Source organism: Passer domesticus, chromosome 5, assembly GCF_036417665.1.
Source record: "Passer domesticus isolate bPasDom1 chromosome 5, bPasDom1.hap1, whole genome shotgun sequence".
Lineage (NCBI taxonomy): Eukaryota > Metazoa > Chordata > Aves > Passeriformes > Passeridae > Passer > Passer domesticus.
This window is the reverse complement of record NC_087478.1, coordinates 44,480,815-44,496,262: the sequence shown is the minus strand read 5'-3', so window position 1 is coordinate 44,496,262 and position 15,448 is coordinate 44,480,815. Positions and strand designations below refer to the sequence as shown.

The window sequence follows — 15,448 nt, the reverse complement described above, 5'->3', positions numbered from 1 at the left end:
GGATCACTTGTTTGGTACCCGTGTACTCAGGTTATTTTCAGAGCAGAGGTGTGTGCACCATGTTGTTAGGCCAAGGGAGGGTGAGTTTAGAGGTTATGCCTCACCAAACCTACTGAGCATGTGCAGAATACAGCTTTCCAGAAGCTTTTAACTGGGCCAAATGTAGGTGGGTTTTTGTGAAGGAAGGAAAACATTATTCCTAAGAGGAAAATACTCTTTTCTTTGCCCTGGGAAATGTCTAGTGCTTGTCTCAGATCATAGGAAAGCCAGATAATTTTTTTTTAAAAATTAAAATTCCAGTTAATTAAAAATTACTAAAGAGCTATATTTTCGTAACATTTTTCTTGTTGGCAACATGAACAACAAGAAAAATGTTGTACTAATCCCTTATTGTGTTTGCAAGGAATAATGTGACATAGACCTCTACAGTTCAAATATTGACATCAGGCATTACTATGACTTGAACTTTCCTTTCCATTTGGAAGAGATTACAAGTCTCTGATTTCTTACACCAGATCTTGTTTCTTAACAGCATGGAGTAAAGTACCTTGGTGCTTTTCAGAACTGGGCTTGCTTCAGTGTGATCATGCATGAATCATCCGCTTTAATTCTCTCTTTAAATAAAAAGGCAGAACTTTTTTACCTTCCACACTGGGGCAGGTTTTTGCTTGCTCCACCATCTTCAGGTTCCCTTTTGTTGCCAAGTATTGAAATAGAGTGGTTTAGAGAAGGTCTGCACTGAGCAAACCTGCTCCTGGGCACGTTCTGCCCAGTACCCCACATCCCAAGAACATTTCCCATTCAGCTGCTGTGAGAGTGTTTTCCTGCTCACACAGGGTGGTGCTGGTGCAGACTGGACAGTGCACTGTAGCTCCCTGCTCCTGCTGATGGAGCTCCAAGAGAGTGTGGGACGCTGGACCTGGGCACCAATGTTTGCACCTGGTTGAACCAGTCATGTCATGTACGTGAGACTGGGTGTTTCCAAACACACAGCACCATGCCTGGCTGTGGGCAGTGTGGTGGCAGATCCTGGTGAAATGTACACCAGGAGGACCCGTCTATTTATTAGGTAGCACTTGTGCATCAGTTCTGTGTGGTATTTGCACACTGACTGATTCAGGGTTACAGTTCGGTAGAGGTAACAAGAAAAGAAATATTTGTACTCTGATGCTTTCATGCATTCCAGGAATTGGTATTTAGCTCATGTCTGATATCTGGTACTTCAAGTTAAAATGGATGTTCTGCAAAACCTATAAAAATTGTAACAAAATGTCTATACTGTGTAAATGGGCATGCATTTCTTTTTTCCAGCAAGAGGTGTTGCTAGTGTTCAAATCATTTTCACTGCTCAGAAGTGGTGAGAATGTATTTCATCTTACAAATAGCTAATCCTAAATAATGGCTTTATTTGGGCCTTGACAAGAAGTAGCTCACTGTTTTATCTCTAGGAGAGAGTATATATTACACAAGGAGCTTTTGGGGAGGAAATTTGCCACTAGTTCATGTAATCAATGAACTATTCTTCCTTCTAAGTGGGCTCTGCACTTCAGGTAGCAAATCTCAAAAGTTCATCCACAGTAACCTCTACTGCAGGAATTGTTCCATAATTTTTTTTTAGTGTGAGCAATTCAAATGCACTTTTAAATGTGTGATTTGAAGTCAGCAATCTGCTGCTCTTCTTACGCTGCATTTTTCTTTCTCTGTTCAGGAACCCAGTGGTAACCACACTCCTCCTCAGTTGTCTCCATCACTTAGCCAAAGCACTTTCACTACTGGTGGCTCCCTGGACGTTCCCCACATTATCATGCAGGGCGATGCAAGGAGAAGAAGAAATGAAAACTATTTTGATGACATTCCCCGGTCAAAGCTGGAGAGGCAGATGGCACAGGTAGGACTAAAACCGGTGCCGTTAAAAGGTTGGGCCTTGCTGCTTTTGGTTACAGGACTAATCCTGACCACAGCAGTGGGTTGGATACGAAGGCTGAGTTGTAAACAGTGAAAGCTGACAGTTTTTCCAAGTTGTCTGTTCCAGCTCTCTATATTTCAAGCAGTGTAAATTGATGTGTTCATGTATAATTTCTCCTCAGACGCAGAGGTCTGGGGGTCTTTAGATGCATGGAGGCTGAGCTGAAGGTGGCTTCTGTGCACCTTCCTCCAGCACTGACTCTGCCCCTCATTTTCATAATAAGGTGCAGATTCCTGAAATTCTGAGCAACCTAGATCAAAGTAAGCTTGCATCAGTTCACTGCTGGAAACTCAGAGGACTTGAAGGGTGATGATTGCTGCATTTATTGATGGGAAGGGTCAGCATTCTGCAAAACTGTGATCTGGGGATATACTTTGATTATTTAAAAATAACATTTAACTATGCAAAAAATTATTTGAATAGCACTAGACTCAACTGGGTGTTAAACTGTTCATGAAAGAAAATTTAAGGTAGCCTCCATGTCTAAATTTTTTTCACCCAACCACTAAAAGAGTACTGATAGCTTTAAATTAAGCATACAGTGAGTAATGCCATAGAACCCTGTAGGGTGGAAAAGACCCTTAAGGTCTTCAACCCTTAACTCAGCACTGCCATGTTCACCACTAAACCATGTGCCAGAGAGCCACATCTACATGTTTTTTGAACAATTCCAGGGATGATGATTGAACCACTTCCCTGGACAGCTCGCTCCAATGTATGACCACCCCGTTCAGTCAAGACATTTTTCCTAATATTCAATCTAAAGCACAGTAAATTATGCATGGACAGTCTGCTGGTGAAAATGCTTTAGAATGAGCTCAACTGGTTTTAAGTGATACCTATGATGATGAAAGACAGCCAGGTCTTATGCTGCATGCTGGAAGCAGGACTTTGATTTGCCTTCAGAAGCAGATGGGCAGCCAGGGCAGTTCCTGGAGCAACTCATTCCACGAAGGACCAGGTTGCTGCATGCTTCCCTGCATGAGGCTTCCCAGCAGTGGCTCTGCCTGCCACAACCCAAAATAGAGCCTCTGTCCAAAATTCAGCCTCAAAATGGAAACAGCTATGCAAATAACTGTATTATAATGAACAAAAGGCTGCAGTCTGTCAGCTAATTATATGAACAAGAAGTAATTAAATAAAAACAAAGAAAACAAGGTGCTGCCATTACCTGGGAAGACACAAACAAATTGAATTCCATTTGTTTAGAGGAAATTTCTAGGGAAGTGAAATTGTATTTGGTTGGGCGGGGCTGTTGCCTTGCCCTTTTTTAATCTAATTTTTTGCTATAAAATCTTGTACAGAATTAAGGAGAAAGTTGCTGAGTGAATGAGCTTGTTCTCAAACCAAAGTCTGCTGGGCTTTTGTGGCAAGAATATGGTTGAGCTGAAGTCCAGGAAAGAAAAGACAGGTTCTTAATATGAAAATATTTCTTGAAGGTCATGAAATTTAGGTGTTTGAGCATAAAATGCATATTTGCTAGTGGCTGAATACACTGGTTTGTCTAATTAGTTCATTTTATCACTTTGCTCACAAATCCCTATGCTCACTACCTCTGTTAGTCACTAGCATTGAAGACAAAAAATAAAACAAAACAAAACAAAAAATACCCCTATGCTAATAATTCTTTCTTACTCCATTTCACTCCTTTATTTTACTGATATTCCCAAGAGGTATGGCATACTCTAATAAATGGCACCTGGAGATTTTCTTTGTGTTGTTGAATACTGCATTTTCAGAAGGGCTGATACATGTCCAAAGAGAAAACTGAGCAGTTATTACTTACACCACTCCAAGTTCCTGTGCAATCAATTAAGTGCTTAAGGGATTTTTTTTGTTGATGGGGTTTATTGGGGGGTTTTGGTTGGTTGGGTGGGTGAGTGGATGACTGGTTTTTGGGATTGGTTTTTGTTTTGTTTTTTTTTTGCTTGTGATTTTTGGGGTTTTTTGGTTGTTTCTTTTCTGTTGTTGTTGTGGGTGTGTACCCACTGAATGGATGACTTCAGTGCCTTTTTTCTAATTTTAACCATTGAATATAGCTGTCATCCTTTGGGACTCCAAATGGGAAAATGGATTCAGATTAAATCCATAAAACCATGGTTTGTGTTGTTCCCTGAACTCCAATCTGTTTGAAGTCTTTTTCAGCTCTGTCCCCAAATTCTGCATTCCTGATGTATGTAAAATTCCCTTTGACTTTAATGGGAAAGTCAATGACTCCCTCTGGTGATCATTCTCAATAAATTGGATTCACCCCATTAAGAGGCTAATCAGGGATTTCTTCAACCATTCTAGCCCAAAAATAGTTTCTTAAATTTATTTTGTGCAATGTGTGCTGTGCCAAAATGAGCTATATTTCCTTCATTCTTTTCCCCCAAAGCCTCTTTGAAATTAAAAGTAAAATAATTGTTTCTGCAAAGTAAAGGAGATCCAACTGATTCTTAACATGAACCTTCTGCTGTGATGTTGTGGGGTTTTTTGGGGTTTTGTTCGTCTAGCAACTTTCTCCTTGCAGTTTGCTGGTTCCTTTGGCTTGTGTCAGATCAGCAGCAACTTCTGAACTGATACCAGTCAGCTTCCCAGCTACAATATTTTTCACATACAGAATGATCTAGAGGAATTATTTGAATTGCTTTGAGAATGTTCTTTTGTCTTAACCCTTTCTTTGCTAGGCTGTTTGCATGCTGCTGTATGAATCTGCATGTGTACTGGATGCTATAGTTCACAAATGTGCATAAAGACATCTTGGATGCTGTGGTGTTTTGGAAGTTTTAGGTATGTTCTGGGTGATGAGATTAGTGGGTGTTTTTATGGTCTTGAAGAGAGAGGCCAACATGGTATTGCAAGCTGATTTATTGTATTGGTTTCATGAACTTGATTTTATTTTTTTAAATGTTAGAATGAGACTATCTTAGTCTTAATTTAAAATATAAAATCTGAAGATATTTTGATGAAACAGGATATTTCTGTCTTTACTGTGGCCTGTGTTTCCACTAAACTGTTACAGGGAGTCATCAATCATGTTGATCTTTGCATCAATCAACCAGTATTTCTTAAACAATGAGTACAGCAGCCTAAATCTGTTTTCCTTTGATGTGCTAGATGTGTTCAAACAGTTCTCCAAACCATAATCAAATCTGCTTGTAAGTAATACAACTCTTTGTTTCCTGGAGGAAGCACTGATTTAAATTTACTTAATGTGGGTGGTGTTGTCTCAAGGCCAGCATGTACCTTCATTTACAGTTCCCTACCAGACTATTTGTGCCCTAAGGGAAAAATTGTAATATAAACAATGAGTCTAACCAATTTAGATTCCCCAATGGAATAGGTTTGGTCATCCAACCCCCCCCCATTGATCATCCAGCTCCGAAAGTCTGTGATGTCTGGTTGTATAAGTCATAACTGCCAAAATGGTAATACAGAAGGTTGTGAGATGGTTTGTTTTCCAAGAAAAAAAGGAGAAAAAAAATCTAGGAAGAAATTAGTAGTCTGAGTCATCATTAGCTGTGGATGTTGAATTTTGAGCCTGCAAACAGTAGGTTAGTATGATCAAATTAACGTAGTTTAAAATAGCTCAGGTTGTTCTTAAGATTGCCTAAACCTTTAAAATAGAACTGAAATAATGCACGCAAAGCTTGAGTACTTTGGAACCAAAATCAAATAGGAGGAGGAGTCCCATTGAAGCCATTGGGCTCTTTATTCACCCCTGAAAGAGGTGCAGGGAAGAACTTTGGAGGTTGAAAGGAGTCATAAAAGACATCAGTCAAAACATCACCTTTTTTAGGATTTTCAATTCTCCAGGCTGGAGAGAAGCTTTAGATACTAGCTGCAAGCATATTCCAGACTGCCAGCCCCAAGGCACTGGCTATTTGTTGTGCCAGCCAGTGGCATAAGGTGCTTTCAGCCACCCTGGTCCATAAGACCTCTTGCCGTGGTGGTCTGAACTCTGCACCCTGCCCTGAGCCAGGAGTGAGCAACAAAAACATATTTCCCATGGGAGGCATGCAGGGAGGTGCAGAAAGCACCCCTGCCCATGGCTCTCCTTGCAAAAGAAGAGCTGGGGCAGGTGTCCCCTGGTGCTGTGACACGCCCTGAACCTGCGGCACAGCCCGGGCTGGGAGAGGTCTGTCCTCTTGGGAGCCTCTCTGGGGACAGCTCCAGCCTGTGTCTGCCTCTGGCAGGACAAACTGGCAGTGAGTCAGAGTAAGCTTTCTAGTAGAATAAATTTAGTCATGGCCAGTATGGGCATCCCACAGGGCTGTCATGGAAGGAAGAGATCTTTTTGAGATCTGAGAGAGTTGAAAAATTTATTCACAAAGGCTGACAGAATTTCTTTCCCAGAGTTGCTGAACTCAGACTTAATTTTGAAAGCCTTTTTGGGTGCTTCACTCACATGGTCAGATGGCTCTTGGAGTTTTTTTTAAATGCTTTTTTAATTTAAATGTTTTTTTTTCCTTAAAATGCAAGACGGCTTCAATGTAAGGTCATTGTAATGACTGCACAGTAAGTGTGAAGTAAATCTGTCCTGATTTTTGGGATTCTACCTTTTAATATTATTTTGTAAAATACAATAATTCATTGCTGGGTTAGAATTGATATGCAGGGTAAATAATTTAAATGGATTTAGTACAACAGATTCTTTAACAGAAGAGCAGAAATGTCATAAAAACAAAAAACAGAATTAGCAAAGGCAAATTTATATTAAAATAGTGAAATAATTTTGCTTCTTTCTGAAATAATACTTTCAACTCAGCAATGTCTTCCAAATACCTCACAGATACTAATGCATTTGTATTTCCAGTGCACTGTGGGGCTGTGATTTAGGAAAGCTGACATACAGGGATGTTGCAGGTTGTATAAGATGATACAGAAAGATTGAAGGAGCCTAAAATAAAGAAGTCATCTTTAGTTTTGCAACTTTAAACCACAGTATGACATTTTCTATTTACTTGTTTCGTGTTTGTTTTCTCATCTGCTCTGCTTTTGAAGGATTTAAATATTACTGTAAGTGAGGAAAAATATGCCCAAGAGAATACTGGTGTGTAAAATGAGATTATCTAAGTAGCAGTGAAGAAGTTGTTTTTTTTTTTTTTTTATCAATGGTTGAAATTACTCATGAAATGACAGAATTCTTTACTAGTTGATTTATGAAGCAATAAATTAAAAAATATGGTCATCTAGATTCATTTTCTTGTTACTTCTTAGGCTACTTATTTCCTTTTTTTCTAAGCATAAAATATTTTATGTTGGGAAGATAAATAGACAGCTATCTAAAATAAAAAGTCAAATACAAACAAAATTATCTAAGGTTCATATTTTAGATGCGTTATATTTTTAATATGGAAAGATGACTGAACTGTGATGACCTTCAATTTAACATCAAAAGAAAAATGCTTAACTACATCTATTGCTGGCATTGGATTTGTAATTCACGTAGGTGCAAACACCATAGATGGCTGGATCTTGATCTGTAAATTTCAGCTTGTTTTCATTCGTAGATCCCTTGAGAATCGTGTATTTCATAGAATTATAGAACCATCACTGGGTTGGATAATCTAGTTCCAACCTCCCTGCTCTGGGCAGGAGCACCTCCCACTAGAGCAGGTTTCTCAAAGCCCCATCCAACATGGCCTTGAACACTTCCATGGGTGGGGTATCCAACACTTCTCTGGGCAATGGACAAGTAAACCAATAAAGGCATTATAAGAAGTCTTCTTAATTTGTGCCTGAATAGAGAGAGAGAATTTTTTCAAGAATGTTACAGAAGCTAATATTTTAGAACTGAATTGATGTGAGGTGGATCATTCCTACAAGCTGTTTCAGCAAATGGAATTAAGGAAGCCTCTTCTATATTCAGTATTAATGATCCAAACTTTAAGTGTAAATATCACGCCAGGAAAAGGACAAATGTTCTTTATTAATTTACTGGTTTTCACACTTGGTCTTGTGAACTAGAAGGTTTGCATTGAAAAAATTGTATGAAAACTGAATTTTAATATCTTACATTTATATTTTTGATCTGGTGGAAATAAGCTGTGCTTAGAGTTTAGAGTGCTTTTCTGAAAGAGCATTTTTTTTTGTTTGGGAATATTTTTTAGAAGAAAGGTAGATACCTGTAGTCTCATAAAACTTCCTTGGTGTTTGTCCAGAAGTTTGTATCCTCCCTGCAAGGCTAAGAGGTTGGGATACACTGGAAGCTGGCAGCACCAGCAGAAGGGGTATTGTCAATGAGAAGGAGCTCACCTCTTGCCTGCAAGAGAGTCAGTCCTAGGGGCCCAGTTGTTGTCTGGAAATTTTCATGTAAAGTATTTTCAGGAGAAGAGGAAGAAATACACCAATGCAAAACATGTAATTCTTCTAATAAGAAGTGCTATTTTGAGTTTCTGCTTCTCTAAAAGAAATACGAATTTCAAATTTCACTCTTCATCTCTGAAGATTTTTATTTTTTTTTTGGAAGGAGAATTTGCAGTTATTTCTGCTAGTAAGGCAAGCTCTCTCCAGAGCTTTGAGAGCATTTAGGGATGCAGCATCTACTTTTATTAAGTACCTGAGGCTTTTTATATGGGAGAAGGAAATTCAGCAAAGGGCCACTGGGGATGGCTGGGACCTGAAGCAGTTGTCCTCCGAGGAGAGTCTGAACAGCCACGGCTCCTGGGGAAGATGTGGCTTTGGGTACTAGGACTGAAAGAGGGACTCTGGGTGCCACAAGGAATTTTCTGCCCATATGGACAGGAAAGGGGGATAGGTTGTTCGCAGAGTCTGTTCAATCTCTGTCGTTGAGGTTTTCAGGATGAAGCCCTGAGAAATCTGGTCTCATCTCACAGCTGCTCCTACATTGAGCTGGAGTTGGAATGGAGCTTTCCTGAACTTCCTTGCAGCATGAATTATCCTGTGATTTATGTCCTTATTCTTTTGAAAGACTGCTCTTTCTAATTTGAAGTATACTGAAATTTTCAAGTCTTTTTTGACCTCCCCCAACCTAAATCACTTTGCTAATTTATTTGCTATTTTGTTTCTCCATATAATCCTACTAAATTTCATGTGACTGCTCTGTAGTTCATCAGAGCTGTTTTCAGTTCTTACCCCATTCTGAGGAGTCCCTCACTTCTGGATCCTCCTTAGAGAGCACTGGCACTTCTCCAAGCCACAGCAAGGAGCAGGTCCTTGCAGATTGCCTCAACATGTTCAGTCCACTTGTGCTTAAATACCAATAATCATTCTTGAAACATGCTGCATCAGGAGTCACACAGTGTCCAAGTCTTGCTGTACTTCTCCTTGCTGCTGCTGATTTAATTGGCCAGTTTTCCAACACAGGATGGAAATTTGATCTGAGATGATTCATACTGAAGGACCTCATTGTGAACATCTTGAATTTTTCTTGGCGCATAGAAACTTGGGCCACTTGTGTCTTGGTAGCACATGGCAGGCAGTATTATACTTTTTGTTTGTTATTCTCAATAATGTATGCACAGATATAATGTAATGTGATATAAATATACACATGCATACATACATTCCTGAGTGTTTATTTCAGATGGCCAGATCATCAGGAGTGATGTCAGAAGGTCATGAAAACCAGGGAGTATGACTGGATTTTTAAACTTTTCTAATCACTTACTAGTCCCTGCAGTTAGGCTGGCTGTAACCTTCTGAACCTTCCTTTTCTCCCATCTTCAATACTCTTTTAGCCCTTCTTTGGTCCTTTAGTGTATTCTGTGAGTTTTCAAGAATAATTACTCCTAATTTAGATAAATCTTTAACATCTAACATGCCACTGAGTGAAACTCATTGAGCTGTAATGAATACATCTGGACTGCCTTCTACACAGCTCCTGCTGCTCCTGTATGTGCTGTCCAGGCATTCTTTTCTGCTGCTTTCCTCTCCTTAGAAAACATATGATTTCTATGATCAGTCTTATAGTCACTTTCTTTCTTCAGATTATCAGCCATGTTTTCCTAGCCTATAAGGAGGAAGCCTAAAGTTTTCCCTGGATAATTCTTTTCACCCAGGGAAACCTTTTATGCATGGGACACCACAAAAAGGATATGATAGCAGAGACTTGCTGTGACATTACTCATAAGCATTTATCTTTTGGGAAGTTTTAGGATAAGGGCATATTTGATAATAATCAGGCAATAGATGATGCTATTGTTTTGCTCTTCTTGCCATATTACTTTGGAAAATGTTCTTCGTTAAACTCTTTCACAGAACCTCTGTGTCAGTGGTATTGGGTGCCCAAGTGTATTTGTGTTTATCGTGGTGGAAGTGTATGCACAGATTGAATTCTTTAGGGTTTTTTTGAGAGCATATGTTTTGGGAGCTGAAAATTGTGAGTGTTTGAAGCCTAATCCACATTCTTCTTTCTACTGCCTATTTTTTGGCCTCAGATAATCACTTAACCTTTCTCCTTGCCTTGGTTCCTTCCTCTCCACCACAGGGGTATACGACTTTAGGTACTTCTCCTGGGTATTTCATAATTCATTTAAAATTTTATGTACTTTGAAGATATAAACTATGCATATAGTAAATGCTATATATGGTGTAAGGAAAAGGTTGATTTCTGAATTTGAATTCATTACCATCCATAAAATTAATGTTCCATCTGCACTGCATTTCAGTACCTTAGTCATTTAAACATTAGTGAAAGCAAAACTGAGGAATGACTTTTCCACTGCTGCCCTTCTGACTGGGCCTTTGTGGACTTCTGGCAAATTCTCAGTCTCTGCTGGTCTGCTTGATATACTGTTGATTGTATTTAAAAATGGTTTCACTTAAGCCTAAATCCTTCAAACCTGTAATTCTGGAGGTAAATCTTTTTACTGGGGGAAGTTCACTTCAATAGTTCTTGAAGCAGAGACTTGCACCAAAACCTGTGTGCTTCCATTTGGGAAAAGATGGGCTGGGAGGGGCCAGATGGGTACCACTGACATGTGTAAGAGAGGATTCATTCACTGCCCTCTTTTTAAATGGAGCAACTTGATGCCTGGGCACGTACATGCTGCAGGGCTCCCTGTCCCTGAGTTAGCAGCAGGGCAGCTGAAGGACTGAGCTGGCTGAGGCCCCATGCCAATGCCTAAAGTCAAGTCCTTGAGAGGGGTAGGATTTAAGAGCACACTTTTGTCTCAAGAATATCATGATGCTGAGAAGTGGCTGCACGATGTGGCAGCATCATGGCAACCCCTTGCCAGTGCTGGGGAGAAATAAAACATCTGCCAGCATGCAGTATCCTGCTGCATCCCTTCCTGCTTTCGGTGCCTCAGTGCATACAAATAACAGGGCTGTCAGTTTTCTTGACTACCTTGATTACCAGATGTTTGGGCAGACGTGGAAATGCCTTTTCTTTGCTCTTCTCTTGCAAAGCAGAGGCACAATCTTCTGCCGTGGATTCCTATTCAGGAATCTTCCCCAACTCAGGTAGACAGATACAGGCACCACAGCAATGGGGTATGGCCAGAATATCCAGAAGTCAGTTTGCTTGACATACACAGAAAAAGGTCATTGGTAATGACTAGTGCAATGTCCTAAGGATGGCACAGCAGAAGAAGCTGCAGCAGTGTTTTGCTGCTGGCCTTGCACTAAGACTATGTGTTCATCAATGGAGCAGGACTAGTTTGTAGCAAGTTGCAGGAGATGAGGTAGAAGACTGGAAAAAAAGTCAAAGTTTTAATTAGCTAATGCCATCAAAATGTAGAGCCCTGCAGATCAGGAAAGAAAAGCAAAGAACTTCGAAAACAAGATGAGGGAGATGGAATTAACTACATAAGTGAAAGTTTTAAAATTACTGAAGCTGGAGGAAGGGATGTGTGCTCATGCATTTCAGATGATGAAGGAAATTAGGGACAATTAACAACATTAGACAGCCACCAGGCTGTCTGGCAGCACTCTTTAGTCAGTCCAGAGGATGCCAGTTTTCCCTGACAGTATATAGAAGTGGTAACTTGTTCTGTCACCAGCCAGGGTGCAGGCCACAAAAGGTAAGAGCAAGAGTCATATTTTAAGAAGACTTGCACTTCTTCGGGTTGATTTGAGCATTAGTGCTAAATTCCTGCTGCTGCTGACAAAAACCAGCAATGCACGTTCTTGTTGTTGTTAAATTACTGATATATTAATTGCTATCTCTTCTGGATGCTGCAGTTGCATTTTTCATGTCTGTTTATTGCCTTTTGTTGCTGCCTGCTGAAGATAGCGTGGGCAGATCCTATGTCTGATGCTTTGTTTTAGTTGCCTGGCTACTGTAAAATGTTATCTTAGCTTTTGCTGAGGTGCCACAGATGCTTTATTGATGATTGTCCAAACAAGGAAATATATAAAAGATGCTGGTGAATGCTGTGCTTGCCTGGTTCTGCTGCTTTTGCTAGAGATGCTTACTTTGCTTTGCTACTACAGATTCTCTGTACGATAATGTAGAGGGTAGGCTGAAACCTTTCGTCTACACACTGGGGTCATGGTCAATGCCAAAGGTAATATTATCTGTATCTTAGTATGCAAAGGGACTGTTGTTGGAAGGAGATGGTGGGCAGCTGCTTCACTAAATTGCTATGCATTCATTTCTGGTAATTGTTATAAAGAAAATGTATTTTTCCTGTTGATCGTGTTGCCAGATTTTTCCCTTCCTTTCTCCCTGTGAATGGCTGCAACAGAGAGAGATTTAAGTCTCAAAACTTACTTGGGATGTTGACTTCAAACTTCTTCCCTGCCAAAAACTGAAAGTAACCAATATTTCTTCTGCTCTAGGCAGTTTCTATTTATGCTTGCTTAACTTTATCTCTACATCATGAGCACTTCTGACTAAACTGTTTTCTTGTACTCACAGTCTGAAGCATCTTCTAAAGTTTCTGAATAAGCTATGTTTCTTTTCTGTCAGTCCAAAAATATTTTGTCAGCAAATAAATAATAGAATTACCTTTTACAACTGTTTTACTTCCTTCTTTAGTATTATTGCAAACCTTTTCCTAATTATTCTTGCCTTTTGGCAGTTACAGTTCATTAATATTTACAAGATGAGATACAGTTTTCTGTTTATATTAGCAGTCTTCGGTCTGTGAGATCTGGACCAACCAGAATGCAGGATATCCTTTCTCATCGATCCATCAGGTTCATAATGTAAGATACAGCGATGAACGGCTATGTTGTCCCTCCATGGATGTACAGTCTGTTGCCGTGGTGTTATTATCTCGGGTGTCGTGTCGCTGAAATGACGAGAGCAGTCCGTACCTTGTGGGCCCTGTTTGGGGTCCGTGTGTGCGCGCATCCATCCGTGTTCCGTGCCGTGTGGTTGCCGTGTGTCGGCTCCGTGGTGTGCGTGCCTGCGGGACGGGGGCACCGCCGGTGGCCGTCTCACCCGGGGGCAGCTTTGGATTCTGTTCCTCGTGTTTCTGTTCGCTCCCTCTTCCGAAGCGGGAAACCGTGTAAACGGCTCGGTTTGCACAGTTTCGCCCCCGCCGTGTGTCCTGCTGCCCTCTCTGTGTCGGTCTGTAGGCTTTGCCCAGCTGAGGTTGCACACTGCCTTTGCAGAGGCACTTTGGGGGAATGGGAAGTAACGCTGATGGTGCCCTGAGGTTTTGGCACTTCTGCGGCAGTCATGAGTGCTGCGCACTCATGATCCATTCTATGGTGTGGTAAGGATGGCAACCAGTTGTTCAGCAGAGTATTTGAGAGCAGCTGAAGATTTCTTCTCATTCTGTCATGCCTCCTTGGAACATTTCTGCCAGAGAGGGGTCATTTTGGCCACCGAGCATCAGAAGTATTTTAAATCTGAAGTACACCATGAGCCTGTTTCCATTATTTCAAAGCCAAACATTTTAGGGGCTAAAAAAAATCTTACTCTAGGAATTAAAACACAAGCTAATAACGAGGATTCAACTCATCTACAGAACATTTAAAATTTTTACAGGAAAAAGTTATAAATTTTTCATCCAGAACTGTTGTATCCGTGTATGCTCAAATTTGTTGTTGTCATGGTGACTAATGCACGTTACCATAAGCAGGCATAAGGCTTAACAGGTGAAAAGTTATAAGACGTGGTCCTTGTTAAAAATAACTACATTCAAACCACTCAAAACCAGGCCTTCTTGACTTTTTCTTCCTTTTAGCACAGAGGCTTTTTAATGTGACATTTTTATAAAAAGACGAGGGAGGTGTTAGATTTTTGTAGCAGATTTATTGAGGTTACTTCTTATCTGCGACTATCTCTGCATCCAGGTGCCTTTAATATGAGTCAAATACATTTCTCAGAAAATGGATGAGATAGGAAAATGGATAGCAATTGCAGAAAAAAAATGTAGAGAATATAATAGGTGTAGTCTGCTTCTCTAGCTCATTTGACATCAAGCATCCAGCCCTTTCCAGAGCACTGAGAACTGCGTATCTGCCCGTTTTTGGGGTTAGAAAACACTGCAAGAGCACAAGGTATTGGTCTCTAAGGCTATTAAAAGTTGTCATTGCAAAAGGATTGAATTCTTACCACTATGGTGGTATCTGCCTTGAGACCATTTTCTGCTTATAAATTCTTTATCCACAAAATGTGGAGCAAAAGATCTTCTTTTTCAAATTAGCGGAGGCCAGTGAGAGGAAAGGTGCTGGTTAAAGTCATAGGGAGGTTAGAATACTAAACCACAGGCAGTACAGAAAAAACCATGTGATAAATTGCACAGCTGTCTGATGAGCTGTAAAGTTAGATGAGGAAGAAATTATCTCTTGCCTTTCTACTTCATCAGAGAGATAAATATCTTCATCCGTATATTGTGTCATAAAAAATACATAAGCTTAAATGTTTGATTATTTCTTATAATTGCAAATTAAATATTCAAACCAGAAAATCCTTATCCTAGCATATCTATTTTTAAAACTTAAATCAAACATTATAGTTGGTCTTGCACAGCAATTTATTAACGTTTCTGTGCTGCTTGAAAAGTGTATTAGGTGCGTATGAGGGACTTGAACCTCAATATATCACCCATAAATTGTTCCACATCAACTCCTCAGATTTAGGACTATTAGTAATTAATATTTTTCCACCCTGACTTGAGCCTTGTGGTTGCAAGTCTTCTCTAGGTCAAAGATGGTCCTATTTTGTATTTTATTTTATGTTAGCTGTCATCATTATATCCTAAATCTCAGAATTTCAGTATTTGTCTAGAGCCAGTCAGCTGAGAAGCTCCCTTTCCTCTTGGTGACATTTTTAGACATGGATTTATGAAGGTATTTAGCTCTCTAAATCTTGTTTTAAAGTGTGTCTTCCCTAAAGAAAAAAAAAAAATGTAATAGGGATTACACTTCTGAACATCTTCATGGATCTGGGCTTTGGAGACTACTCTGTTACAACTCAGCCTAAATAGGTTATGAATACTAACAGTAGTACTGTTTAAAAGTCTAAGGAGTTTGGTAAGAAGCAAAAGGAAAGGAAACCGGGAGGCACTTCTGCTGAATATTAAAAAAAAAACCAATGATACAGCTGTAAAAGAAATTTTGACTATGTATAACAGC

General features: G+C 39.9%; 1 protein-coding gene across 14 annotated transcripts in view; it reads left to right on the top strand.

Moving 5' to 3' along the window:
• The window catches only part of ANKS1B (ankyrin repeat and sterile alpha motif domain containing 1B), a 407,204-nt gene that overhangs the window by 360,969 nt on the left and 30,787 nt on the right, over positions 1-15,448 (top strand). For 8 of the 14 annotated variants that reach the window (XM_064419814.1, XM_064419816.1, XM_064419815.1 and 5 more), the window contains 2 exons: positions 1,709-1,888; positions 12,992-13,066. In XM_064419814.1, coding sequence (XP_064275884.1) covers positions 1,709-1,888; positions 12,992-13,066 — 255 coding nt within the window. The remainder of the gene's footprint in view (positions 1-1,708; positions 1,889-12,991; positions 13,067-15,448) is intronic. The other 6 variants (XM_064419824.1, XM_064419813.1, XM_064419819.1 and 3 more) reach the window with 2 other exon arrangements.